The sequence below is a fragment of the Ornithorhynchus anatinus genome, chromosome 19 (genome assembly GCF_004115215.2).
Source record: "Ornithorhynchus anatinus isolate Pmale09 chromosome 19, mOrnAna1.pri.v4, whole genome shotgun sequence".
Lineage (NCBI taxonomy): Eukaryota > Metazoa > Chordata > Mammalia > Monotremata > Ornithorhynchidae > Ornithorhynchus > Ornithorhynchus anatinus.
In genome coordinates this window covers 5,651,914-5,677,286 of record NC_041746.1, presented here as the reverse complement: position 1 = coordinate 5,677,286, position 25,373 = coordinate 5,651,914, and the positions used below count along the sequence as shown (strand labels likewise).

The 25,373-nt window shown below is 51.9% G+C and overlaps 1 protein-coding gene across 1 annotated transcript; it reads right to left on the bottom strand.

Annotated features, from left to right (window-relative positions):
- Positions 1-431: 431 nt before the first annotated feature.
- TMEM63A (transmembrane protein 63A) lies at positions 432-23,555 on the bottom strand. The gene is made up of 24 exons (XM_001512638.4): positions 23,441-23,555; positions 20,246-20,413; positions 18,423-18,628; positions 17,539-17,618; positions 16,131-16,197; positions 14,977-15,014; positions 14,216-14,358; positions 13,582-13,633; positions 12,940-13,048; positions 12,148-12,218; positions 11,621-11,701; positions 11,100-11,223; positions 9,368-9,501; positions 8,524-8,661; positions 7,588-7,741; positions 6,468-6,574; positions 6,206-6,292; positions 5,756-5,818; positions 5,068-5,230; positions 4,800-4,905; positions 3,749-3,916; positions 3,311-3,426; positions 2,629-2,691; positions 432-1,475 (listed from the first exon to the last, which is right to left on the bottom strand). The coding sequence occupies exons 3-24, from the start codon at positions 18,612-18,614 to the stop codon at positions 1,326-1,328; spliced, it is 2,406 nt and encodes an 801-aa protein (XP_001512688.2). The 5' UTR covers positions 18,615-18,628; positions 20,246-20,413; positions 23,441-23,555; the 3' UTR covers positions 432-1,325.
- Positions 23,556-25,373: the final 1,818 nt, after the last annotated feature.

Sequence of the window (25,373 nt, the reverse complement as noted above, 5' to 3'; positions counted from 1 at the left end):
TGTCCTGTTCCCTCTGTGACTTGGGGAAGGAGGGAAATGGAGATGCTTCCTGGGCCAATAAACTCACACTTCAGCTGGGACCTTGTATCCATGGCAATTACTTAACTAATGGAATCTCACCTGCCCAGAGGGGAACTGCCCCAGCTCCCTTGCCTGAATCCCCAGAACAGGAATACTACCTTCCCTCCCCACCTCTGCAGCCAATAAGGACCAAGGATTTTTTCCTTGACCCTCAACCACAAGTGTCAGGGTCACCTGCAGAGCAGTCAGCCACCGCAGAGCACCTAGGGCCCAGAGGGCACTGTGGTCCGATGCTCTTGGCCCCATTCCAGTGGCCTGAAGTGGGAGGGGGCAGTCAGCCTGAATGGAGATGCCTCACCAGTCAGACAGACCGCGCCCATGGGTGAAGAAGGGGATGCAGAGGCCCCACACAATCTCTCACATGTACGTACTTTATTAAGTGACACTCATTAGCATTAATGCCCAATTCCCTTTTAGCAAAAATACAGGCTTTTGGCAGACTGAACCCACACATGTCTAGCATCAGTAAGCCCCCCCCCCGACCCCTGCCGCCCACGTACCGGCTAGGCTGGAAGCTGGCAGACACAGGTGCAGTCTTTGGTGTAATCCAAGAATTTAAAAAGAAAAGGAGAGTGCAGAAAACATTTCCACTCTTCACTAGTGATGGCCCGGGCCGGGCTGGTCCTGAGTTGGCTGGGCAGCCCTCGCCGGAAATGGGGGAAGAAGAGTCTCGTTTCCCTCACTGGTCCAGAGGGGCCTTGGCCACAAAACGGGTTGGGTGGGGATGCGTGGGCGGGGGAAGGATAGGAAGGGGGAGCGAAGCTGCCCATAAGGAAGGCATTCGGACAGCTCTACTCTCACCCAACGATTCCTCCACTTCTGGCACAGGCTACGGCCCTGGCAATCCCACCCAGGCAGACGACAAAATAAATATGGGTCTGGTTAAAAGCCAGGAGGCATCATCCCAGCTGGCCCTGAAGGGGTGGTGTGGGGGCAAGGGGTGGAAGCTTTTTGGGTGTCTGCCCTCCATCCCCCGGGGAAAGCCCACCACCAGCCAGCCCTCCGTCCAGCTCAGGAGGAAGAAGGGGGATATGGAGACAGTCAAGTCTCAGCCTCGGACCCTGTTACTGCTGCGCCTTCCCTTAGCAGGGCAGAGCAGAGCAGGGCTGAGCAGGGTAGGAAACTTGAAAGGGCCCGGCCCAGAACCCAGGACCCCGAGCTTCTGGGGCTCCGAGGCCACTTTCTTGTCCCCGGCCAGACCCACTTCTCCACCTTGTGGCCAGCCTGGGAAGCTCGGATCCCTTTTAGGCTTTCTGGAAGGTCGGCCCAAAGTCTCCAGGCCTCGTGGGACTGGCCCGGCTGGCCGGGGGCTCGCTGATGGCGCCGTAGGTCAGCTGCTCCTGAGGGGCCAGGGTGCTCTTCTCTGAAGTGAACAGGACTCGGGGGACGTACATCTGTCAACAGACACGGGAGTCAGTGGTGAGAGAGGGTTGATCCTCAAGGTTTGGGGGAAGGGGAAGAGGGTTCCTTTATATTCTCCTCCTCTTCTTCCCCTGCCTCAGCCCCTCCCCATGTTCCTGGCCACCCGCGGGTCGGCAGGGACCACCCTGGAAAAATCCTAAAGAGCAGAATGACTCGGCCGCCACCCCGAGCCCGGGGAATGATGCGAATGGTGCTTCGTGGCCGGAGAGGGGTGACGGCTTTGAACTCCTACGGTCAGATCCAGCCCACACTGCAGCTGCTGGCCTCTCCGGAGCCGTGAGGGAGGGCGGCAAATACGCTGAGAGGGAGAGGCTGGGCCTAGGCCTTCTGAGGAACAGGCGCAATGGAAAAGGCCTGCAGGGGGGCAGATGCCATGGCCTGCTTCCCCTCCTACCCCGCTAAGCCAGGGAGGAGACCAAGAAAATCCAGTTCTGCCCAGAAGTGTAAGGCTGAGAGGCCATCTGGTCCACCCTTGCCTTGGAGCCAGTCTGCACCTCAGTTACCCCTGAGGCATCACTGGCTTGGTCTTTTGCTTTAAACATTTCCTGAGAAAGAGGCTGCACCACACCCAGTGTTTCACAGCCCCTGCCTCAGTGCCAGGCTCCCCCACCCTAAGGGAAAAGAGGTAAAATGGCAGACCGAGCGAGCCCTCTTAGGAGTGGTCAGGATTCCCTCTGGGGCCAGTTGGCCCGGGGACCAGTCCTGAAAAAACTGAGCCAGCGGGATTTGACTACTGGGGAGAGCCAAGATACCAGCCATGACAGTGGTCCACTAACAGCAAAGAGGTCAGACCCGCTGGGCCTAATAGGCAGTGAAGCTTCCTGATCTGGCGATCCTCTCAACAGACCCGCTTCCAGATAAGAGGAGAGGATAAATAAAGCCCATGGGTCCCATGGAGATTGAAAAATGCTAAGGGAAACCCACGGCCTCAGGGATTTGGGCTGGAGGGTATGTTAGCTTAAATATCAAAAGACTGAGGGGATTCATGACACCCTGGTGAGGCTTCTGGATTCATCTCTCTTATTACAAGCAGTTTGGTGAGTGCCTCTCTGGTTATAGAACAGATAATGAGCAGACTCATCTGAGCAATGAAAATGAATAATACTACTAATGGCTGCAGCTTACAGCTGATTGTGGAGCTGTTGATGCTTCTGTTTCATTTCCTCGGTCGCTTGCTGAGTCATCTATCTGCAGTCAACAACAAAAAGAAAAGTCGGAACAATAGAGGACCAAACTGTGCCTATGTGACACCCTCCACAAAAACGGCTCATTGCCCCTCGGAATAACAGCGCTAGCATGCTCTCCACTCTCTGCCGGAGCACAAGGTCATGGGGAAGGGGAGAGAGGGAAGGAATAACAATAATAGCAGCCATGGTATTTATGAAGTGATTTTTCTTTGCTAAGCACTGGAGTAGATAAAAGACTGGACACATTCCCTGTCCCACGTGGGACTAAAAATCTAAGAGTCGGAGAAAGTAGCTATTTTTATCCCCACTTTACAGAGGAGGAACCGGGGGCTCAGAGAAGTTTAGTGCCTTGTCCAAGGTCACACAGCAGGTCAGTGGCAGAGCTGAGGGAAGAACGCAGGTCTCTCAACTCCCAGTATAGCACTTCCTACAAAGATCACACCACCTCTGGTTCTACCCAACTCCCTTCATGCTCCTCTCTCCTTCCCCATCCCAGACAAATGAAATCTGAATGAAGAGCAGGGGTACAGACCAGACAACCTGGTCTGTACCCCCAGACAACCCTGCAGGATCCCTTCCCTCTCCCAACATCCCTCACCTCCCTGAAAGGGTCTCCTCACCTTGTAATTCAAAGGGCTCAGATGCTTGAAGCAGCTGAAACAGGTGTAGGCTACGCAAATGAGGATGGTGAGGAGCACAACGAGAAACGTGAAGAGGGACGTGGGAGCTTTGAAGCCTGAAACAAAGAGAAAAACCCAGGCTCTGGAGACCCATGGAGGGGGCAGCCCTGGTCCATGCTATGAGGCCCTTCAACAGTAGAGAGCCCGGAGACTCAGCTTGCTCTCTGCCCTCGAGGAGTCCCAGAGCAGCTCCCAGGTCTCTACGAGCCCCCTTCTTCTGTGAAGGGAGGTGGGCTGGGGTGGGGATGAGGGAGCCATGATGGTCTGCTCTCCCCTCTTCGTGGAGGGGGTCAGCAGGGACCCTCAGTACTTCAAGACACCATGTTTGCCACGGGAGCAATAGGAGCCTGGGTCAGTCGAAGCCAGGATCAGGCTCACCTAGTCGGAGGAAGGAGAAGAAGTACAACCAGAAGAGGCAGAGGATGGGGGCTGCTAGGGCCTGGTTCACCGCTGCGAAGTGAATCTTCTTCTCCAGCTTGGTGGGGAGGTAGGCAAAGTATAGGTTGTGGCGATCCACCATGTGTTTGAGCAGGATATAGATGAGACCTGAGGAGAAGAGGTGGGAGCCAGCGGGGAGATAGATGGATGCAGACTCAGTGATGACTTTTTTTACAGTATTTGTAAGCACTTACTATGTGTCAAGCACTGTTCTAAGCGCTGGGGTAGATACATGTTTATCAGGTAGGACCCAGTCCCTGTCCCACATGGGGCCCACAGTCTAAAGAGAAGGGAATAGGATTTAATCCCTATTTTACAGATGAGGATACTGAGGCACAGAGAAGTTAAGTGCCTTTCAAGGTCACACAGCAAGCAATTGGCAGAGTGGGGATTAGAACCCAGGCCTTCTGACACTCAGGCCCATGCTCTTTCCTCTAGACCATGCTGTTTCTCCATGACTAGATTCTAGACTGTAAGGTCTTTGTAGGCAGGGACTGGGTCTGTGTATTGGTCTACAGTAGCACTTAGTACAGTGCTCTGAACACAGTAAGTGCTCAATAAATAATGAATGAAGGCAGAGTGGCCCAAGAAGGGCAAGATGGGAAAGTGGGCCCGACGGGTAGGTTTAGGCTCATAGGTGGGGGTTGACTTCTGAGGAATTTCATACTTCAAAGCGGCTCCCAGGCTTGCCGTTACTCATGGAGCACAACAAGGACAGAGGGGAAGGAGGCTGCCTGCTCGCCTGACTCGAAATACAGCTGCCAAATGGTCCCCCATTTCCTTAGCCACCATTTCAGTCACCACAGAGAGCAAATGGGCCCTGGAAAAGGACTCCTGATATGGAGGAGCTGGGAAGGTCACTGCTCCACCTCTTCCACAGTCACCTGGAACAATGAGACAGGCTGAGGCAGAGGGGGCCAACCACCCTCACCTCAAGTGTCTGGGCCTCAAGGTCCCCCTCAGTCCTCTCCCCGCCCCCAAGAACACTCACCAAAGGGTACGATGATGGGGCAGGTGATGCTGTAGGCCATGATGACGGAGAACACACACAGCATCCAGGCATACATCACCCCAAACTCGTACTCAAATGCCTGGTGCTGGAAGGGAGAGAGGTGGGGGTGCAGCCCCCAGAGGGAAAGGGTGACTCAACCGTGGCCAACCGCGTCCCGCAGCTCTGGGATGAGGGGATGGGCAGGGGTCGAGGCCCAGGAGCAGCGGTTGGTGGTTGGGAGGACTGGCCGAGCAGATGCCGCTTGTACCTGTTTGAGGTTCCTCTGATCCGCAGCGGTCTTGGCTGTGACCATGCGGATGGTGTAGAGGATGAGACCGGGCAGGCGAAGGAGCTCCATGGCATTGCCGATAAAGGCAGAGGCAATGACATAGTTCACGAAGAAGGCCCCCTGGTCGGGCAGGAAGACACACCTAAAGGAAAGGCTTGGATCAGGGTCAGGGCAGAAATGGGGGAGGGGGCCCAGGGCGGGCCGGGGAAAGGGGAAGGGAGGGGCTGGTACGGGGCAGAGGTCGACCCAGCTGCCGGAGTCTCAGCTCACAGTTTATTTTTCATCTTCCCTTCCTGCCCCCAACCCCCAGACCCTTCTGGCCCCTGCGAGGCCCTGTTTGGGTTGCTTTCTAGGAAGAGATAAGGCTCCTGCTGCAGATGGAGATTCAGCCTCAGAAAATGAATCACGTGTTTCAGCAAAGCAGCACAAGGCCAATTTGTGTGTCTGAGTGGGGCATTTCCAGGCAGGCGCCACGGTGGGGTTGCAGGTGGGGTTCAGGATCACTGGGCCAGGGCAAAAGAGGAGCAGTCTGTGGGGTGTTTAGGGAAGGACACTCAGAGTAGCAGGCTGCAGTCCCAGGCTCCTCCTTAGGCCCCTGGTGGCTGCTGGGCCTGACCCAGACCATGGGACAAGAGTGCTCAAGAGCCAGTTTCCCCCGAGGACTTACTCCAGCCTAACCGACGGCTCGGCTGAGGCTCTGTCAAACAGCCAGCGGAAGAAAAAGTCCAAACTGAAAAAGAAATGGATCCAGTGAGGAGCTGCAGGTGGGGAGTTTGCACCAAAGGGGAGGAGTCTGTGTGTCTCTCTCACACAAACACACACATGTCCGACCCAGCAAGACAGGAGAAACAATGTCATCAACCTCCTCATACCCACTGCAATGGACCTCCTAAATGGAGTTGGTATTAACTGGGCCATCCCAAATGTGGCGACGTGGACAGTGACTAATGGGAATGGAGGGGATTTGCCTGTAGCTACAAGCCTTAGAGCTCTTGGGACTCACTGTGGCAGAAGTCAAGACAGAATCTCGAACACAATGAAGAAAAAGGATTAAGTGCTGGATTTTGGGGAAGCCCAAAGGGATTAAATTTTGAAGCAGAAGGTGGGTGGTTATTACCTGGTCAAACCAAGGGAAGGTAAAATCAGCACCATAAAGATCAAGAAAATGTAGACTTTGGTCATCATGATCCGGTTTTCTCCCGATCTGGAGGAAGGGGAAGAAGGGCAGAAAGGGAGGGAGAATGGGGAGAGAGGGGAGGAAGGAGGGAGGAGGAGGGTGTACACATGAAAATCAGAGTTAAAAGTCCTCAAGCCTCCCCCAGCTGCAGTGATCTCCCCCGCAGAGCTGGTCGTCCCCTCGGGGAGCCCAGTTTGCTCACTTGCTCCAGTGGCACTCCAGCAGGGTGGAGTAATAGACAATGGTTGGCAGCAGCGCTGAGAAGGCCCACAGGAGGAGCGTTGGGAAGAACTGGCTGATTATCGGATCCTGGGAAACAACACAGACCATCAGGGATTGGCTGCCACATCCAAAGCGTCAAGAGGAATTGGGGGGGGGCGGACACCAAAATCGTCTAGGACAGCCACTGCCCCCCACTAGACTGTTAGATCCTTGAGGGCCAGGACCGTGTGATTTAGCTCTGTTGTTCTCCTCCTAGAGCTTAGTATAGTGCTTTGCACATAGAAAGCACTCAGTGAATATGACGGATTGAACCCAGGCTTCTTTCTAGCCAGGCAGTTCTTCAGCACTGTTCATTACAGAATAGCCTACAGCTTTCACCGGACGATAAACAGAGAATAAAAGTGAAACTGGAAGAAAGTCCAGAGGATTGGGAGGGAGGAAATGGGCTGAGGAAAATAGTGAAGGGGAAAGGAAGAGACAATTCCAACACCATTCAGGGAATTCAAGTCCTTAGGAAGGGGATCATGGCCCTAACCAGGAGAATAGAAGTTATATTTTTTGAGCACTTACTCTGTGAACAGCACTGTATAAGTGCTTGGGAGAGTACAACAGATTAAGCAGACACGATCCCTACCCTAAAGGAATTTACAATCTAGTGGGGGAGACAGACACTAAAATAAGTTAGTGGTAGGGGAAACAACAGTTTTCTATCTCATCCCTTTGGGTCACTTTTTTTTAAATGGTATTTGTTAGGTGCTTACTATGGGTCAGACACCGTACTAAGCACTGGGGTAGATACAAGCTAATCAGGTTGGACACAGTCCATGGCCCACATGGAACTCACAGTCTTAATCCCCACTTTAACAGATGAGGAAACTGAGGCTTAAAGAAGTTCAGTGGCAGAGCCAGGAATAGAACCCAGGTTCTTCCGACTCTCAGGCCTGTGCTCTATCCACCAGGCCTTGCTGTTTCTCTCTTGGCAGGGTTAAAAGTCCAGGTTCAGAGCAGAGTCCCCCACTTGGTCCACGCAGCTGCCAAGTGACTGCTTCCTGTGCCCCAGGCTCTCCCTGGGGAGTGGGCCCTGGCAAAACGGAACTCACGTTCAGGTAGCGGATGGGCTTGGTGACGTTGAACTTGTCCATGGTGGAGATAATGATGGAGGGTGTGGTCAGGAAGAAGAGCACCACGAAGAGAAGGAAGTTGATGCCCAAGCACTGGAGCCACCAGCGAGGGCCCTGGATGGAGAGGTTCTTCCTGCCAGTGGGGAGGGAGCAGAAAAGAAGCTCATTAGGAAGGTCTCTTGCTAACGGGCAAGAGACGCATCAGGGTGGAGGAGAAGCAGCATGGTGTAGTGGATAGAGCACAGGCCTGGGAGTCAGAAGGTTATGCGTTCTAATCCCAGCTCTACCACTTCTCTGCTGTGTGACTCAGTCATTTCACTTCTCTGGGCCTCAGTTACCTCATCTGTAAAATGGGAATTGAGACTGTGAGCCCCAAGTGGGACAGGGACTGTGTCCAACCCGATTTGCTTTTATCCACCCCAACGGTTAGTACAGTGTCTGGCACATAGTAAGCACTTAAGAAATACCATAAAAAAAAAAAGGCAAATGAGGTCAGACTCTGTTTCATTTCCTTCTCTAAAGCGCTGGAATCAGAATGGAGCCAGAATGGACTGAACTGGTTTTGCAACTTTGGACTGAGTCAGGAGGAAGAACATAGAGCTTCTCAGAATTTTCGGTGTCATCCCCGGAAGTAGAAGAGAGGGGGTGGACGCTTCTGGTGATGGGTGCTCAGTGTGAATTCACCTGCAGAATCAAGGGTTATCCAGGTTGCAAGTCAGGCAGTTCCTAACCAGGAATTGAGCACTTAGAAAGTGAAGGACTGTTAAACCAGAGGAGAAGTTCACCCTCGAGGCACTTGGATAAGTCCCAGGCCGGCACAAGGCCCTTCCCAAGTCCCCAGTGACTCCACCCCTCCACCCAAGCCTCATGGCCCTGCTCCCTGCTAGCCCTGGACCACAACTTAAAGGGATTTACCAGCAGATATCCTCTGGGTAGGTGGCAAAGTTGACATTCCAGCTGGAGATGTGGAGGTCTTTGCTATAGGAGGATGGCTGAGGCTCTCCTTGGCACAGGCAGCCTTGACACTTGCAGGCGTTGAAGTCTTTAAGGATGCTGACAAGAGGCAGGGGGAAAGTTTGCACACACGTATGCGAACACACACGCACGCACATAATTACCCCTACAGCACTAGCCCTTCTGAAGGCTGCTTTGACCAACTGAGGTTTCCAGGGGGTGGGGAACACAGACATGACCCTCCACAGCTCTTCCTACTCCCAGCTACCAGAACGTGGAGCTCTGACCTCACCTGAAAGGGCTCCACACCTCCCCAAAGAATGGTGCTCAGCACCACAGCCTCAGAGTCCTGTGACCAACCCTTAACCTGAGGGATCCCTCCACCCCACTTCCATTCATGCCAGATCCCCTTTCCCCCAACCCTCCTCAATAACATCCCCAGGATACTATTCCTGCTCATTCACTCCCTGGCCCGGACCACCCCCAATTAAGCCCTGGCATCTACCGAGTCCAAAGACCCAGCTCGGAATAACAGCAGGCTCTCTGTGGATTGCCTTAGAAGAGGCTTTCCTGGAGCCGTTTTAGGTCAGTGGCACCTCTGTCCCCAAGAGGTAGACGAGGGCAGAGAGAGCAGCCAGAGTTCTGCTGCTAATTGCTGGGAGTGTGGGACAGGGATGGGAGCCCAGGTTGGATGGAGGAGGGCTCCGGGCACTGACCCCTCATCCACCATCCGAAGGAGCCAGAGGCAGGGTACCAGGGAGAGGCGAGCCGGAGTGGGGCCATGCCGGCCTCGGGGCACACTCACTATTTGGCCATCAATTTGTCCTGAAAGGTGACGAAGGCCATTCCCAAGGGATGGTTCTGAACAGCCTGTTCCTCCTGCAAGAACTTTTCCATGAGGTCATCCTTCATCCTGCTGTAGTAGGAAACGGCATCCTCCTGCCAGCGACAACCCAGAGCCTCAGGTCCTCCCCTGGCCAGTTCCTCCTAACTCAGTCACGAGGGGAAGGGGGGATCCAAAGGGGCAGAGGGACAGTGGGGATGAGCAGCCATGTGCCCTTGGGGATCCATCCCCTCCAAAATCCTGGAGCAGTCTCTTAACCAGCCAGAGCACGGTCACTTTGGTCACTTTGGCTACTAGCCTGCTGATCATTCTGGCACACTGAGAAGAGGGAAGTCAGGGAAAAGAGGGGCTTCCAGAGGTGCCTGAATGCTAAGGCTCTACCCAGAAAACTCAGTGAGTTTCCCAATGAATTAAAAAAGCAATAGAAAAACTCGTTTCCCTACTTGTTGCAGGAAGTGGTTAATTCACTTTATCCTGAAGACTCCCATGCTCCCAGTAAGTATGTCTGGGAAGGACAGGAGAGGAACAAACACTGCCTACAGAAATCAGAGGTTGGGAGGGGAAGAAAGAGGGGGAAGGGAGCCAAATCTGAGTCTAAGCCTTCTGCATGCCCATTCTTTATTTTTAATGGTATTTCTTAAGCGTTTACTATATGCCAGGGACTGTACTAAGCGCTGGGGTAGATACAAGGTTGGACACAGTTCACGTCCCATATGGGACTCACATTAATCCCCATTTTTCTCTGAGACACAGAGAAGTGTAGTGATTTGCCCAAGGTCACACAGCAGATGTGACGGAGCTGGGGTTAGAATCATGGTATTTGGTAAGTGCTTACTAAGTGTCAAGCACTGTTCTAAGCACAGGGGCTAATCAGCTAATCAGATTGGACACAGTCCCTGTCCCACATGGGGCTCTCAATATAAGTAGGAGGGAAGACAAATATTGAATCTCCATTTTACAGTTGAAGAAACTGAGAAGTTAAGTGATTTATACATATCTTTAAATTATGTATTATAAATTACTTATTTATATTAATATCTGCCTCCCCCTCTAGACCATAAGCCCATTACAGCCAGGGAACGTGACTGCTAATTCTGTTGTATTGAGCACAAAGCAAGTGCTCAATAAACAGCATTGACTGATTTGCCCAAGGTCAAACAGCAGATTCTCTGACTACCAGGCCCATGTACTTTCCACTAAGCCACGCTGTTTTGTTCACTGTTTTCTTTCTGATGTGTTTGCAGCAGGAGGAGTTTTTACTGAGCACCCATTTGGTGCAATGCCCTGTACCAGACCCTTGGGAAATGCAGACTGAAGTAATGGCACATTTCTTGCCCACAAGGAGTCAACACTGGTCCCTACTTTATACCTGTTCTTCCTTCAGCTTTCACCACCTGCAAAGAATCGTAGTCCACCCCCACACTAGGTGGCAAGCTCCTAGAGCAGGTACATCTGTCTTGCTACTGCTGAACACTCCCAAAAGCTGAGTGCATTGCCCCGCCAAAAAGGTAGTCAGTAAACACCACTGGTAGACTCAGAGCTTACCCAGAGGATGCTTCACTGGGGGACCCAGAGGTCCAAGGCACTGGGGAACTGGGGCGGGGGGGCGGGGGGTGGCACACAGAGGGAAGTGTGCTGCCAGGCTTCCTGCAGACCCCACCAAACCTCCCTCCCCACTCCTGCTCCCCCTCACCCGTTCACATCCCTGAACTTCACAGCAGCAGAACTGACCACAGGGCTTCGGGTTGATCAGGGTGTGCCGACCGGTTTTATTCTGCAGATTTGTGAAGTAGGTCAGGCTTTTCTCGGCTTTCTTCCTGGAGAGAAGGAGGGGCGTGGGGAGGGAGTGGGTGGGGAGAAGCAGAGTTAGTCAGTCGATCGTATTTATTGAGTGCTGTGTGCAGAGTACTGTACTAAGTGCTTGGGAGAGAACAATATAACAATAAACAGACACATTCCCTGCCAACGATGAGTTTACAGGGATGTGTGTTGCGGGTGGTGGGAGGGGAGTTCTGAGGGGATGTCCACAGAGTTAGAGCTGTGTGACCCGACGGAGCTTGCGGGACTGGGGCTGTGAGCTCAGCCCGCCAGGAGGAGGGGTAGAGATACAGAAGGGAAACGGAAGGACCGAGGAGGGGAGGGAGTCACCAGTTGGCCTCTGACCCCTGGGCGGCCCTGCTCCCACACCCCACCCCCACCCACCAGTGGCTTTACCTCTCCTTGGACAGGTAAATCAGCCTGGCCACGCTGTAGCACAGCTGGACCTCCACTACCCTGCAGGTCGGGTAGGCATCCCTGGAGGACACAGGGAAGACAGGGGGAATGAAAATAGCCGACACTTTCTGAAAGAGCAAAGCTAAATCAGGGAGGGCCTTCCTCTATCCCCACAGTCAACCGGGAGCCTCTCATTGGAAGGTTCCAAAAAAAGGTGAGGCTTGTGGAGAGGACAACGCCCCTTCACCCCGACCAACAGATGCATTTCAAAATGCTCTGTGGCAAACAAGCCAGTTTCTTTACTCCCTCAGCCCGCCAAACAAGAACCAGCCCAACACATTTCCAGGCCGGCCACCTTCCCAGGCCTCCCAACCCAGAATCCTCATCTTCTTACATGAATGTCTACTCGTCGTGGAGAGGAGGTGAGAGGCCATCTCCAGGGCAGGCCTAAAGGACAAGGGCCTTTTCGGGACCGGGCTCTGGAAGGCAGTTTACCCTGGTCAGCCCATTCCCCCTTGTTCCCTCACCTGAAGTGGTTCTCGACCGCCTCTTTCTGGACATCTCTGGGGAGCCCCGTTATGAACAGGGTGCGCCTCACCTTCGGGACAAAGAGCCCCAAAATCCCAAAGTCATAGGCAAGGAAGCAATGCAGCAGCACAGGAGCCGCAGAGGGGAGAAAGAAATAATTTTTAAAAATTAAACTTTTCTTTAGACCTAAAGTTGCTACAACTCTTAAGCAGCTGCCGAACTGGAGCAGCTGTCTTTTCATTTAGCTTGGGCAAGGGCACTTCCCACAAGACTTGACCATTCTTTGTGGCCCATCCAACCCTGACCTCACGGACTTCCCAAACATGGCCTTGTGAGGATGTGGAGAGAGGTAGGCTAGGTAGGGGGGCCAACAGAGGGAAAGGGTCCGCCCAAGGTCACACACAGTGAGCCCAAGGGGATCCCCTCTTCCTGGAGGCCCTGGGGCAGTAGAGAGGCCAGTGGCAGCCCTCTGCCACGTGGGATTTATGGAAAGCCATCAAAACGGGAGCAAAAATGTGGGATAACACCAAACTTAAGTACCCAAAAATCTCCACAGGATTTACACCACAAAGAAAAAAAATGACGCAATCTTCCAAACCAAAAGCAGTTTCAGAAAAGGTGTGGGTGCAAATTTGTGAGCCACATCAGGGCACCCTATGGTAAGAGCTTCTCAATGGAACCAGTTGCCTGATGGACACAGCCGCTGGCCCCAGCTGTTGCCATCTCTTGGCCTCTCACTCCCCCTTCCAGAGTGCCCCCCATGTAGAGCCCCAGGCTCCCAGCTGACTCACCAGGCTTTCCTCTTTGTACTTGATGGACTGCATGTGGTGCTTCATGAAGAGGACCGTGAGGATGAGATAAACCACCGCAAAGATGGTGTGCAGCCACAGAAGGTCATTGCTGTGGACAGAAGGCCACTTAGACAAGCCTAGAATGGCAGCAGCCAATCCGGGCCACCTCTGGAGGTGGGCTGGATGGGAGTTGAGTTCAGGTGGGATGCATGGGGTGCATAAAGAAATGCATTAAGCTGCAGGGGATTTGGGCATGTGCTCCCGGCAGCCAACAGGGCTTTGAATCACCCAGCCCTTCCCAGTGCTCCAGGCCGGGCTGACCAGGGAGATGGAGGGTGGGGCCAGAGCCAGGCTGGAGAGCTCAGTGACCGGCCAGGAGAAGCAGGTGGGACCCACCGAGAGAAGAGTGAAGTATGGGAGTTGAGAAGGAGAGGGATACCAGTGCCCACACCATGCCTGAAAAGCCCAAGCCATGATGACATTGCTACCCACCCAAGAGATTTCAGAAATCAATGGGCTTTAACCCACGCTGGACATCCTGGGGCTCTGAAAAAAGCATCTCCCCACGGAAAGGAAATATGGTCAGCAGAAACCACCCCTTCAGAGCCTTCTGGCCTAACCATCTCCCAGCCCTGTACTTACCCAGTCTGCAAATTCGCTATCGTTGTTCTCCCAAAATTGTAAGGATCTTTATCTGCAGAGACACAAAGACGCTTGGGGCCAGGCACCTCTCTACCATGACTTTCACGCCCCAAACATCAGCAACAGGCAATGTGTTCATGGACTCCATCCACAAGGGACTTTTTTTGGGAAATTTGGAAGATTCCCCCCCTGCAGAGCTATGAAACAAAGATGGAATTCTAGGTCTGGGAAAATGAGTTTTCTACAATGGGGGCACATTAGGTGGCAATTTGACCTCACAAGAAAGTCTGCAAGCACAAAAACCTCAGCAGGTTTAGAGGTGTTTGGTTACGTTTACCGATGATTGGTCCACAATGGTTTTCAGAGTCTTATCTGGGTTTGAACTTATCCAAGATCTCTGTAACTGCGGCTAAGAGGAAAAGTTAGGGAAGTCTCCCCACTCCTCAAGAACCTCTAATGGCTGCCCATCCACCTCTGCCTCAAATAGAAACTCCTTACCATAGGCTTTAAAACACTCAATCAGCTGGTCCCCTCCTACCTCACCTCACTACTCTCCTCCTACAGCCCGGACTGCATACTCCACTCCTCTGGCGCCAGCTTACTCACTGTGGCCCGAGGTGGGGGAAGCTCTTACCCAATAAGTCCCCAGACAGGTTGACGGGCAGGATGACACACAACGACAGGACATTGATCACCACCAGCAGGAAGATGATGTGGCGCTGGAAGGCCAGGTAGTGAATGGCATCATCTCCACACCGCTCCTGGATCTCCTCATCCCTGCACACAGGAGACATGGAAGTCAGCCCAGCACAGCTCAGGGGTTTAGTCCAAAGCCTGTCCTCTACTACCCAGAATCTCACTGCCTCTCGACGGTGTCAAAGCCCTCCTGGGGTGTTGTGGGAGTGGCCCGTGGTGGGTTGGATGATGGGGTACTGTGGAGGGATGTGTAGAGCCAAGAGGAACTTTTCAGTTTCTCTGATTACATACAGTCCTATTTTGCTGGTAGGACTCACCAAACCCACCTCAGGCTGGATCTGAAACCCCACTGTGGATCACAAAAGCAGACAAGAAGCTCCCTACATGCCCGGGGGGCAGTGCCATATCCCCTACCAATTTTTGGCCCTCCTTCTGGGTCACCAGTAAGACCCTGCAAGAGAAGACTGGTGCCCCTCCGCCCGTCTCCAACCCTCCATGCTTCTCAGCTGTTTCCTCCTTCACACCTGCCAGCAACAACTATTTCCTGTGGGCCCCAGCAGCTTTGAGTAGGGCCCCAATAGCAAACAGGGCTATGTTCTCAGGATGGGAGAATGAGGGGGCGGGGGGGAAAGTCCAGGCTCTGCCGCTGCCCAAAGGATTGGCCGTGGCAGTCACCTAGATAGTGCTCCATATACTTACTGCATTCGGAAGACAGCAGTTAGCCATGAACACCACCCCTGCAAACCAAGAAGGCTTTGATTAGGTCTCTGGGGACAGCTGTCTTCACCTTCCTTAAATTGAACAGCAATTTAACCTCCTGCAAAGTTAAAAACTGTTCATCAATGCTTCCTCACAAACCCCCACTTCCTGCCACCTGGACTGAAGATGTTCCCCTGAAGTCGCTGTATGGGCCAAGTTGACAGAGCCCTGGAGAAAACGGTTCTTTTCACCCTACACAATGCTTCAAACGGAGAGCCTGAGGGACCCAGTCAGAGAACTTAAATAAAGCTGGGTAAATCCCAGAACAGTGGGGAGACATTAATGGAGAGTCTAATTAGGATATTTTAAAATATTTAAAACATTGGAAAATAAATATTTGAGCTGCAGCTGAGACTGTGGGGTGAGGGAGACTGAGGAAGGATGGGAGAAATAGGAGTGGGGAAAAAAAAAATCAACCTCTCCTAGCTCAGGGAGGGAGGAAGGAAATGGGAAGAATACTGTGTGGAGTCTTTTTAACTCCAAACGCTACAGAAATATGTCATGATCTTGGCTAATAAGCAATTTTTCTTTAAACATCTCTCTCTCTCTTCCTCTCCCCCTGCACACACAAAAATACATACCCCTGTCTGGGCTATTTAAAATTTCATAGGCCTGGGGTCACACAGTTAGGTGCTCAACAAGGCCTCACCCCACGGCGACTGGACCTTCGGATACGACCCCGAGCAGTGGCCCACTGCCCCAGAAGCTCAGTGCTGCACTCCCTCTAGGCTCCTCTCACCACCAACCCAATGCCCACCAACCCAATCTCCCCTAATAATAATAGTAACTGCAGTATTTGTTAAGCAGTTACTACATGCTGCCAGGCACTGTACTAAGCACTGGGATAGATGTAAGATAATCGGGTTGGACACAGTCCCTGTCCTACACAGGGCTCACAGTCTTCATCCCCATTTTACCATGAGGTAATTCAGACACAGAGAAGTGACTTGCTCAAGGTCACACAGCAGACAAGTGGCAAAACTGGCATTAGAACCCAGGTCCTTTTGACTCGTAAGCCCACTATGTCCACCAGCCTAAATTCTCCTCCACCCCACCATGCCCACATTGAATTCCTTCACTAATCCATTACCTACCCAGTCACTTTCAAAGTCTAGATGTGAGGAGGAGGAGGAGGAAGACAATCGTTGATAACTGGACTCACTGGGGCAAAGGAGAGAAGGAAGATGGGTTAGTCCACAGAGTGACACGTCCCAGGCATTCTTGAGTCTTGGAGAAGAAGAGGGAGCTGCCTCTGGGTCGAACTGACCACTACAGTGACTTGCAGAACACTTAGCCCCTAAAGATCAGAGACCTGATCTACCAATGCAGCTGAGCCCGTAGCAGGACTGTTCCTCAAGGGCCTTCTCATAATCTTGTTAAAAGGCTTCACACTCTAAAGGTAAATTCCCTACTGATCTTTTTCATTGCCAGGCCCCTCTCCATCTTACTCCTTGATTCTGAGCCCTTAGAGATCCAGGGACTGTTTCTAAATCCCCACCTTGTCTTTTTTCCCCAGCACTCAGGACAGTGCTTTGCATAGACACTTAAGGAATAATATAACTACCACTCCACCTAACTTGGGATCACGGCCACTCCCTCCGCAAGGCATTAATTGGACTTCCCAAACATGGCCTTGTGAGGGTGTGGAGAGAGGTAGGCTAGGTAGAGGGGCCAATAGAGGGAAAGGGTCTGCCCAAGATCACACACAGCGAGCCCAAGGGCATCACCTCTTCCTGGAGGCCCTGGGGCAGTAGAGAGGCCAGTGGTATTAATTGGATATCAATCCCTTCACTGTTTCCAAACAGGTCACTCAGCCCTGCCTCTTTTTTCCCAGTTCGGAGGCCACATGATAACCACTGCTCAACAGAAGCAGAGCCGAAAGCTCCACAGATTCAACAAGCCAGGGAAGGCTTCAAAGCCTTAAACAGCACATCTCGAAGAAACCTTCCCTCATTAAGCCCTCTTTCCACTATTCCCTCTCCTTTCCGGTCACCTACTCACTTGAATCTACACCCTTTCGGCATTTGGTATTCACCCCATCCTCAGTCCCACAGTAGTTTAGTTCATATTCACAACTGATTTATATTAATGTCTATCTCCCCCCGTAGATTGTATGTCTGTTTTGGGCAGGGAATGTGTCCAGCAACTCTGACATGTACTCTCCCAAGCACTGAGTTCGGTGCTCTGATCAGAGTAAGCACTGACTGGCAAGGCCCAGATCCTTCACCAAACAAACCTACAGCAAATGGAAGCTATTATATTTCCTCCAGGTGTCAAGCCCAAGCCCATTTACCAACTGCCCGTACTCTACCCTTTCCAGTGATAGGAGACCCCAGGAAGGTAGGGTCCTGTTCTGACCCCTGGGACTCTGGATAGGGAGAGGGGTCAGGGATGGATGGGGTGTGGTTCAAAAAGTCAATTCAAATGTCGACAACAACTGAGTGGAGACCAATAAGGACCCTCACACTCACCTACCCAAATGAAGTGAACTCTTCCTCTTACCTCTCCGCTTCTGAAACAAGGGCAATTCGGCCATAATCCCAGAATCTCTTCCGAATGACGGTAAACACGAATATTAAAATCTAGGAGTGGGAACGCAGGCAACATTGAAGTAGAAGACTCAAATCAAATCTTCCTCAGGCTCTTGGAAACTGCCACCGAAATCAGGCAACCAGTAAGACTGGCTCCCATCCCCAAGCAATGGACAAAAGTCTTTAGGGCACACCAAATCCTCTCCCCCACAAGCAATAGCTGGAATTGGGTGCTGCTGAGGGTGGCTTGCTTACTCTAATCCACACATCCCCATGCCCTCCAAGCTTTCCACTGCCTGTGCCTCTTCATTTCTGCTTTCCACTCCTTGAACTGGCCTTTGCGATTTCCCCTCCCCATCCGGCGGGTGGTGGGAGGGGAGAGACCAGCCCGCTACCCTGGGTTCTAAGCTATTGATTCAATTATATTTACTGAGTGTTTTCTGACTCAAAAGCACCGTACTAAGTGCTTAATTCCTGCAGAGTTTTGAAAGTAAACAGTTTTATTACAAAAGGGAAATGCCCATCTGATCCCATATGAGGCCCCACGATGTGCTCTGAAATTGCTGAGGGAGCTGGGACTCTTCTCAGAATTCCCCTCAGCCCATTCCTCCCTCTGTTCCTCACCTTCTGCTCCCCACTTATCTTCTCCTTCTCACTCCCTCCCCTTGGCACAGGGGTTGTGGCAACCTATTTTTCCCTCCTACCGGTCAGGAGTGCTGTAAGGGAGACATTGCTCAGATTGTTCTGTTAGAGGAAATTCTGGACCCACTAACCCCATCCAACTCCCCCCAGCCCCCAGGCTTCTGTGGGGAAGAGGATGCAGGTCCTTTGGTGACAAATGGGGGAGCAACGTACCAAGAAGCAGCAGACGTCGATGAGCAGGACAGTGGGAATTCCACCGAAGGTCACTCCCTGGAGCACCGTGCTTTCCCGGGCCGTGCTATAGCAATAGCTCTCATTGGGCTTGTCCCCGACGCCAAGGCTCTCCCGGCTCCAGATGGAGACCGCCCGTGAACGCCAGAGGTTCAGATCAGGAAAGCCAGTCATCTTTCTGCTCCTCTCTATGGTGGCAGGGGGTGGTGGCAGGGGGGGCAGGGACAGAGAGACAGAGAGAGAAAGAGCATGAACGCAGGAGGATGGGGGCAGGGGGCAAACAGGGGATGGGGAACAGAAAGCCACGGGAAAGATCTGGGCCTGGGTTCTAATCCCTGCTCTGCCACTTGTCTGCTGTGTGACCTTGGGCAAATTATTTCACTACTCCATGCCTCAGTTACTTCATCTGTAAAATGGGGCTTAAATACCTGTTCTCCCTCCTTCTTAGACTGTGATCCCCAAGTTGGACAGGGACAGTATCCGACATGATTATCCTGAATCTAGCCAGTGTTAAGTGCAGTCCTTGGCACATAACAAAAGTTTAACAAATGCCACAGTTATTATTATTCATAATAAAAATAATGCCAGGGAAAAGTGCTGATCATGTTCTGAGATCACCAGCCCTCTACACAAATGCAACTTTTTTTGGAGGAGGAAAAAGAAATGCTCCAGTCCCCTTGCTTCCAACTCCCATTAAACTGCAACCCACGACTAAAAAAAAAAATCCCACTGAGAAACAATCGCCTATATTTATTGAGCATTGTACTAAGCACTTAGGAGAGTACAAGTTTCAGCAGAACCTGGTACCTTCAATCGGGGGAGGGCAAAGGTCTCAGGACAGGGAGGGCAGCCGAAGCAGCCCAGGTGAACAAGCAGACAACCAAAGCACCCAACCCCGGGGAGGCCCAGCCAGGGACCCACCCACGTGCCTCGACAAGCCCAAACTTTGGCCAGTATGGACAATCCCATGTAGGGACTTGCCCAGGGTGGTGTTAGACTGGAACCTTCAGCAAAAGTGTTTCTTTCATCCCTCTGTAAGGCTTGATAGTGCCCAGAACAGCAGCTGCAGCACAGGGGAGGATGCTACAGTCAGAATGCTCAGGGTCAGACAGACCATATCCTGTTGCCTGGCCCAAAACACTCATGTCAAACCCACTGACCTCTGACTCAGCTTACTCCCTCTCCAATGTATCTGCAGTTACTCAGTAACTGGACATAGAAAATATATTTATCATTCAATCAGTGGTATTTATTAAGCATTTACTATGTGCAGAGCACTGTATACTAGCTCTTGAGAGTGTACACTACAACAGAATTAACAGTCACGTTCCCTGCTCCTAACAAGTATGCACTTAACCTGTAATTCTAAATTCTTGCTGTAACTAGTTGCATCTTTGTTTTTCCTCCCACTCCCAGGCTTAAGGTCTGCCTGTCTCTCACATTACAGTCTATTACCATCAAGGTCGGGAACCAGGAACCACATCTAAGGCTTTTACGGTAGTCTCCCAAACAGCCAATATAGTGCTCCTCATTCAGAGAGGGCTTAAATACTGTTGACTGACTGATTTTACATTTAATATATACTCTCCTGAGGTCTCACACAGTGGATGCTTGATAAATTCTACTGACTGATTTTTATTTTTACTGTACTTTCCCAAATCCCAAGTACAGTGTTTCTCAACCGGAGGGGACTCAATAAATACTACTGATTGATGGATTTCACTTGGACTGTACTCTCCCAAACTCATACAGTGCTCTGCATACAGTGGGGGAAGCTCAGGAATTTAAGTGAATAAAAAAAGTACCGTGGATCCTGAAAAAACGGTCTCTGCCTGTGACGACTCCGGTGTCCACAAACCCAGAAGGGTAGGGAGCATTGGGGCTGTCAGCTGAACAACACTTCAGTAAATCATTTCCTTCCGGGTTCTTCAGGCCAGTGAGCTCCTGAGAAATTCGAAGCTTCCTGGTTGATTCTAAAGTGCACAGGAAGAAATAAAGGCAGGGGAGGGACAGGTGTTGCCCTTTTCCTGGCTAGGGGGACCTCCCACTTTTTTGGTCCCAGCAGTTTAATTTGTCAAGTTTTCTAAACTCCAGCCCCTCCCCAGGATTTGAGTCTGACAACAGGAGGCTGGAATGGCTGGGAGCGAGAACAGGAGCTGTGGTTAGAACAGAAGTTCACTGCCACGTATTCAAGTTCCTCATTCCCTGGCACCCTCGGTTCCAAGAGGGAGCCGTTAAAGTGGCAGAATCTGCACCCCCACCCCAATCAATGACATTTATTGAGTGCTTTCCTGGGTGCAGAGCATTATACTAAGCCCTTGTCCCAGACTCCCTGTACTCTGAAATTGGGAGTATTCCATTCTTAATAGGGCATTCCTTGCAAAGGCAGCCTATAATGGGGAAAGGCCCTTTCAACTCATACGAGCGCTCTGCAACAGGAGTAGCAAACCAGAAAGCCCTGCACTAGGCAGGTCAGCAGGGATTGCCACCCTGATCCATCATTCAAATGGAGATTCCTAAAAATGTACACAGTGTGTGTGCGCGCACACACACACACAGCCCTTCAAGACATCCGTGGCTCAGTAGAATGAGCCCAGGCTTGGGAGTCAGAGGTCATGGGTTCGAATCCCAGATCCACCACTTGTCAGCTGTGTGACTATGGGCAAGTCACTTAACTTCTCTGTGCCTCAGTGACCTCATCTGTAAAATGGGGATTAAGACTGTGAACCTCATGTGGGACAATCTGATTACCCTGTATCTACCCCAGTGCTTAGAATAGTGCTCTGCACATAGTAAGCGCTTAACAAATACCAACATTATTATTATTATTATTGTTATCCCACTCAAGACTACCCTACGGAATTCTGTTGATAACCTCAAATGCCCAACTGCCGGAGTAGCAGCCTTACATCCGGATTTGTGGATCTGGACAGGGCTGGCATCACCCTCAGACCCCACAGTGATCCGGGAAAAGACGCATTATGAAACCTGAGCTCTAATTTCCAGCACACTACGATATAGTCAAAACAAACAAGACAGAGAATCCACAAAAAGGCAGCAGGTAATACACTGAAGAATGAATAAATAAATAAATTGTATTTGTTAAGCACTTATTAAGTGTTAAGCATGGTTCTAAGCTCTGGGGAACATACAAGTTAATCAAGTCAGACACAATCCCTGTCCCACATGGGGCTCAAAACCTAAGTAGGAGTGAAAATAGGCACTGAATCCCCCTTTTACAGATAAGGAAACTGAGGCACAGAGATGTTAAGTGACTTACCCAAGGTAACACAACAGGCAAGTGGCAGAGAGTGGATTATAACCCAGGTCTTCTGACTCTCAGGCCTGCACTCTCTCCACTAGGCCATGCTGCTTCCAATACTATGGCCAGACATGTAAATTACACTTCATTCAATCAACGGTTATTTACTGAGCACTTACTACATGCAGAGCACTGTAAGAAGCATTCGGGAGACTACAATACAAGAGAGGTAGCAGACACATTCCCTAGGCTCCATCAACCTTAAAATTGCAGCCATGGGGGGGGGGGAGGGCCCCAACCCTGATTCCAGCAGCAAGCCTCGTAGGGTGATCACTGGTGGGATAAAAATCTGATTTTCCAGGACCCAGCTGTGCAAGACCAGCTACCAATGGAGCAAAGTCAACAAGTGAGTTTCAGCCCAGGGGCCCAGGCGGGGAGAAAGAGATGCAGGTGCTAGTTTCCCCAGGAGCACCCATGGGCTCTTGGTTCTTTTGCCTCCTTCAGTTCTCTAATATATCTCAGTAATACCACCGTTGGCACTCAAAACTACCTGATGTCTCTTTGCCAGACCCACACACATACAAAAACACAGCACTGACCAGCTGAAGAATGGACCTTTTGATAGAACACTGGATAAACGCCCCAAGCTACATATGGGGACACTGACTGCTGGTGAAAAGCACCCAAGTTTAAGCCCACAAAGCTGTGAGGTGGAGGCTCATCTCCGCCTTACTACAGTGCTTTGCACACAGTAAGCGCTCAATAAATACGACTGCATGAATGAATGCCCTCACCCTAACCTGTGGATGTGATGGGACTGACTCAAAGGGCATAAGACTCGTGAGATTCCTCTTTTGGGGCATTTCTACACTTCGGGGGGTTTGCCTACGGTTTTGCATTTTGTGAAAGGCTGCAGATTTCCGCGGGGGTCTGGTCTCCCGAGCACCAGAGCCTGCTAGGATCCACGGGAAAACGGGGACTCCTGGCTCCCGGCCCCGACACCAGAGTGCCATGAGCGAGGCCCACGGCAAAGCCTCTGGCTGGCACAATTCATTCACTCATTCGATCATATTTACTGAGCGCTTACTGTGTGCAGAGCAGGGTACTGAGCGCTTGGAAAGTAGAATTCGGCAACAGATGGAGACAATCCCTGCCCAACAATGGGGTCACAGTCTAGAAGGGGGAGACCGACCACAAAACAAACATTCAGGCATCGATAGCATCGAAATAGATGAACAGAATCATAGGCATATACACATCATTGGGGAGAGGGGGCGAGGCCCCGCCTTGTGTTGGCGACCATCAAGGGGCCTGCCAGCCGGTCGAAGGGCAGGGCCTCCCTCCCTCCATTTCGGCCTCGGGGTTGTGGGTTTCGTTCCTCTGCAACACCAAGGCTCGGACCATTTGCTCCTGCCGCCCCCTGCTCGCCCTTCCCCGTCTCCACCCTCGGGGGCTGAGCTACAGGGGTGCCCCTCGCCATGGGGGACGCCATAGGGGACGCCATAGGGGAAGGCCGAGCCCGCCCAGGGACTCCCTTCGGTGTTAGGGTGGGTGCGGGAGGTCGGAGGAGAGGGGTGGGGGGTGGAGGGGGTCGCAGGCAATTTTAGTCCAGTGCTCTGCACACAGTAAGCGCTCAATAAATACTACTGAATGAAGCCAGCAGGCCTGGAGGACTGACCCCGGAGTGACCCCAGCTCCGGCCGGCGGGGACCGGCAGCCTCCCCTCCCTCCCTTGTACCTGGGGCGTGGGCTGCAGCCCCCGGGGAAGGCTCGGGGCGGGTGGGCGAGCGGGTGGACGAGCAGGCGAGCGGGCGAGCGAGCGACCGGACCCCTCCAAACTTCCGAAGTGAAACTCCAGCGGTCCCGAGTGCGCATGCGCTGGCGTCCCAGCCCTCGCTCAACTTTGTGCCCTCCCGCTGACCGCCCCCCCCCCAGGACCGGCCCCCCCACCGGCCCCCCCCAAACACGCCGAACCCCCGCCTGACCACCCCCAGCCCACCGTGAGCTCATCGCAGACTGGGATCGTCGCTCTTTAGTGCCCTCTCCCCAGCGCTGAGCACAGTGCTCTGCGCCCCCTAAGCGCCCCAGCAATAGGAGGCGGGGAATGTCACTTTGGTCGTGGACCCTCCCAAACCTTTAAGACAGTGCTTAGCCCACAGCAAGCGCTCAATCAATAATGGATGGAGCCAGAAGGTCATGGGTTCTAATTCCGCCTTCGCCACTTATCAGATGGGTGACTTGGGGCAAGTCAGTTGGAGAAGCAGCGTGGCTTAGTGGCAAGAGCCCGGGCTTGGGAGTCAGAGGGCGTGGGTTCTAATTCGGCCTCCGCCACTTTAGCAGTTGGGTGACTTGGGGCAAGTTAGTTGGGGAAGCAGCGTGGCTTAATAGCAAGAGCCCGGGCTTGGGAGTCAGTAGGTTGTGGGTTCTAATCCCGCCTCCGCCACTTATCAGCCAAGTGGCTTTTTTTGATAGTTACTTCACTTCTCTGGGCTTCAGTTCCCTCGTCTGGAAAATGGAGATGAAGACTGCGAGCCCCACGTGGGACCACCTGATCACCTTGTATCCACCCCAGCGCTTAGAACAAACAGTGCTCGGCACATAGTAAGTGCTTAACACCATTATTATGATTATTATTATTATTATAATCCTGGCCTTGCCACTTGTCTGCTGGGTGGCCTTAGGCAAATCGCTTCACTTCTCTGTGCCTGTTAGCTCATTTGTAAAATGGGGATTAAGACTGGGAGCCCCACGTGGGACAACCCCATCAACTTGCATCTACCCCAGCGCTTAGAACTGTGATTGGCACTTAGTAAGCACCTAACAAATATCTTTATTATTATTATGCAGTGTCTGGCACATAGTGCTTAAAAATAATAATCGTTATTATTATTATTGAATGAGTTGAGAGAAAGGGGCACAGAGAGGGGTGCGGGGCAGGGAGAGATGGGCAGGAGGGGGTGGCAGGGAGGGGAGAGGGGCTGGGGCTCGTTCTAGGCAGGGAATATGTTGTGTTGTACTCTCTCAAGCATTTAGTACGGTGCTTTGCACACCCTAAGTGCTCAGTAAATATGATCGAATGAATTAATTGAATGAACAGAGAGAGAGGGCAGGGAGAGAGAAGGGCAGGGAGGGGGGCAGGAAGTGTCCCATCTAATTATCCTGTATCTACCCAGTACTTAGCACATTGTTAGGCACATAATGAACATTTTTAAAATTTCTCAGTTTTTAGGCTAGGTTAGGGGAGAAAAGGAAGGGAAGCGGAGAAGTTGAAGAATCCTGCAGCAGTAGATTTCTTTCTACAGGGACCAATAAATCATATTTATTGAGGGCTTAAATGGGTGCAAACCACTGTACTAAACGCTTGGGAAAGTACAATATGAAAATACTGCAGACACATTCACTGTCAAAGTGAGCTTACAATCTAGAGGGACCAGAGAAACCTAGATACTGCTACTGCTTGCATAAAATGACAATAGCGTGGCACAGGGCATGTTCCTAAGTAGGGCTGCTTAGGTCACCATGATCCTACTGCTGCTTCAGCCACCAGTCAGCCAAAGCCCCAGGACCTCCTGCAAATGGTTTTTACGAGGAAACCCACATCAAGTAGGATTTACTCTAAAACGACTCAAGAGTTTATCCAGGATGGATTTTGCCAAGCTTTTCACACTCTC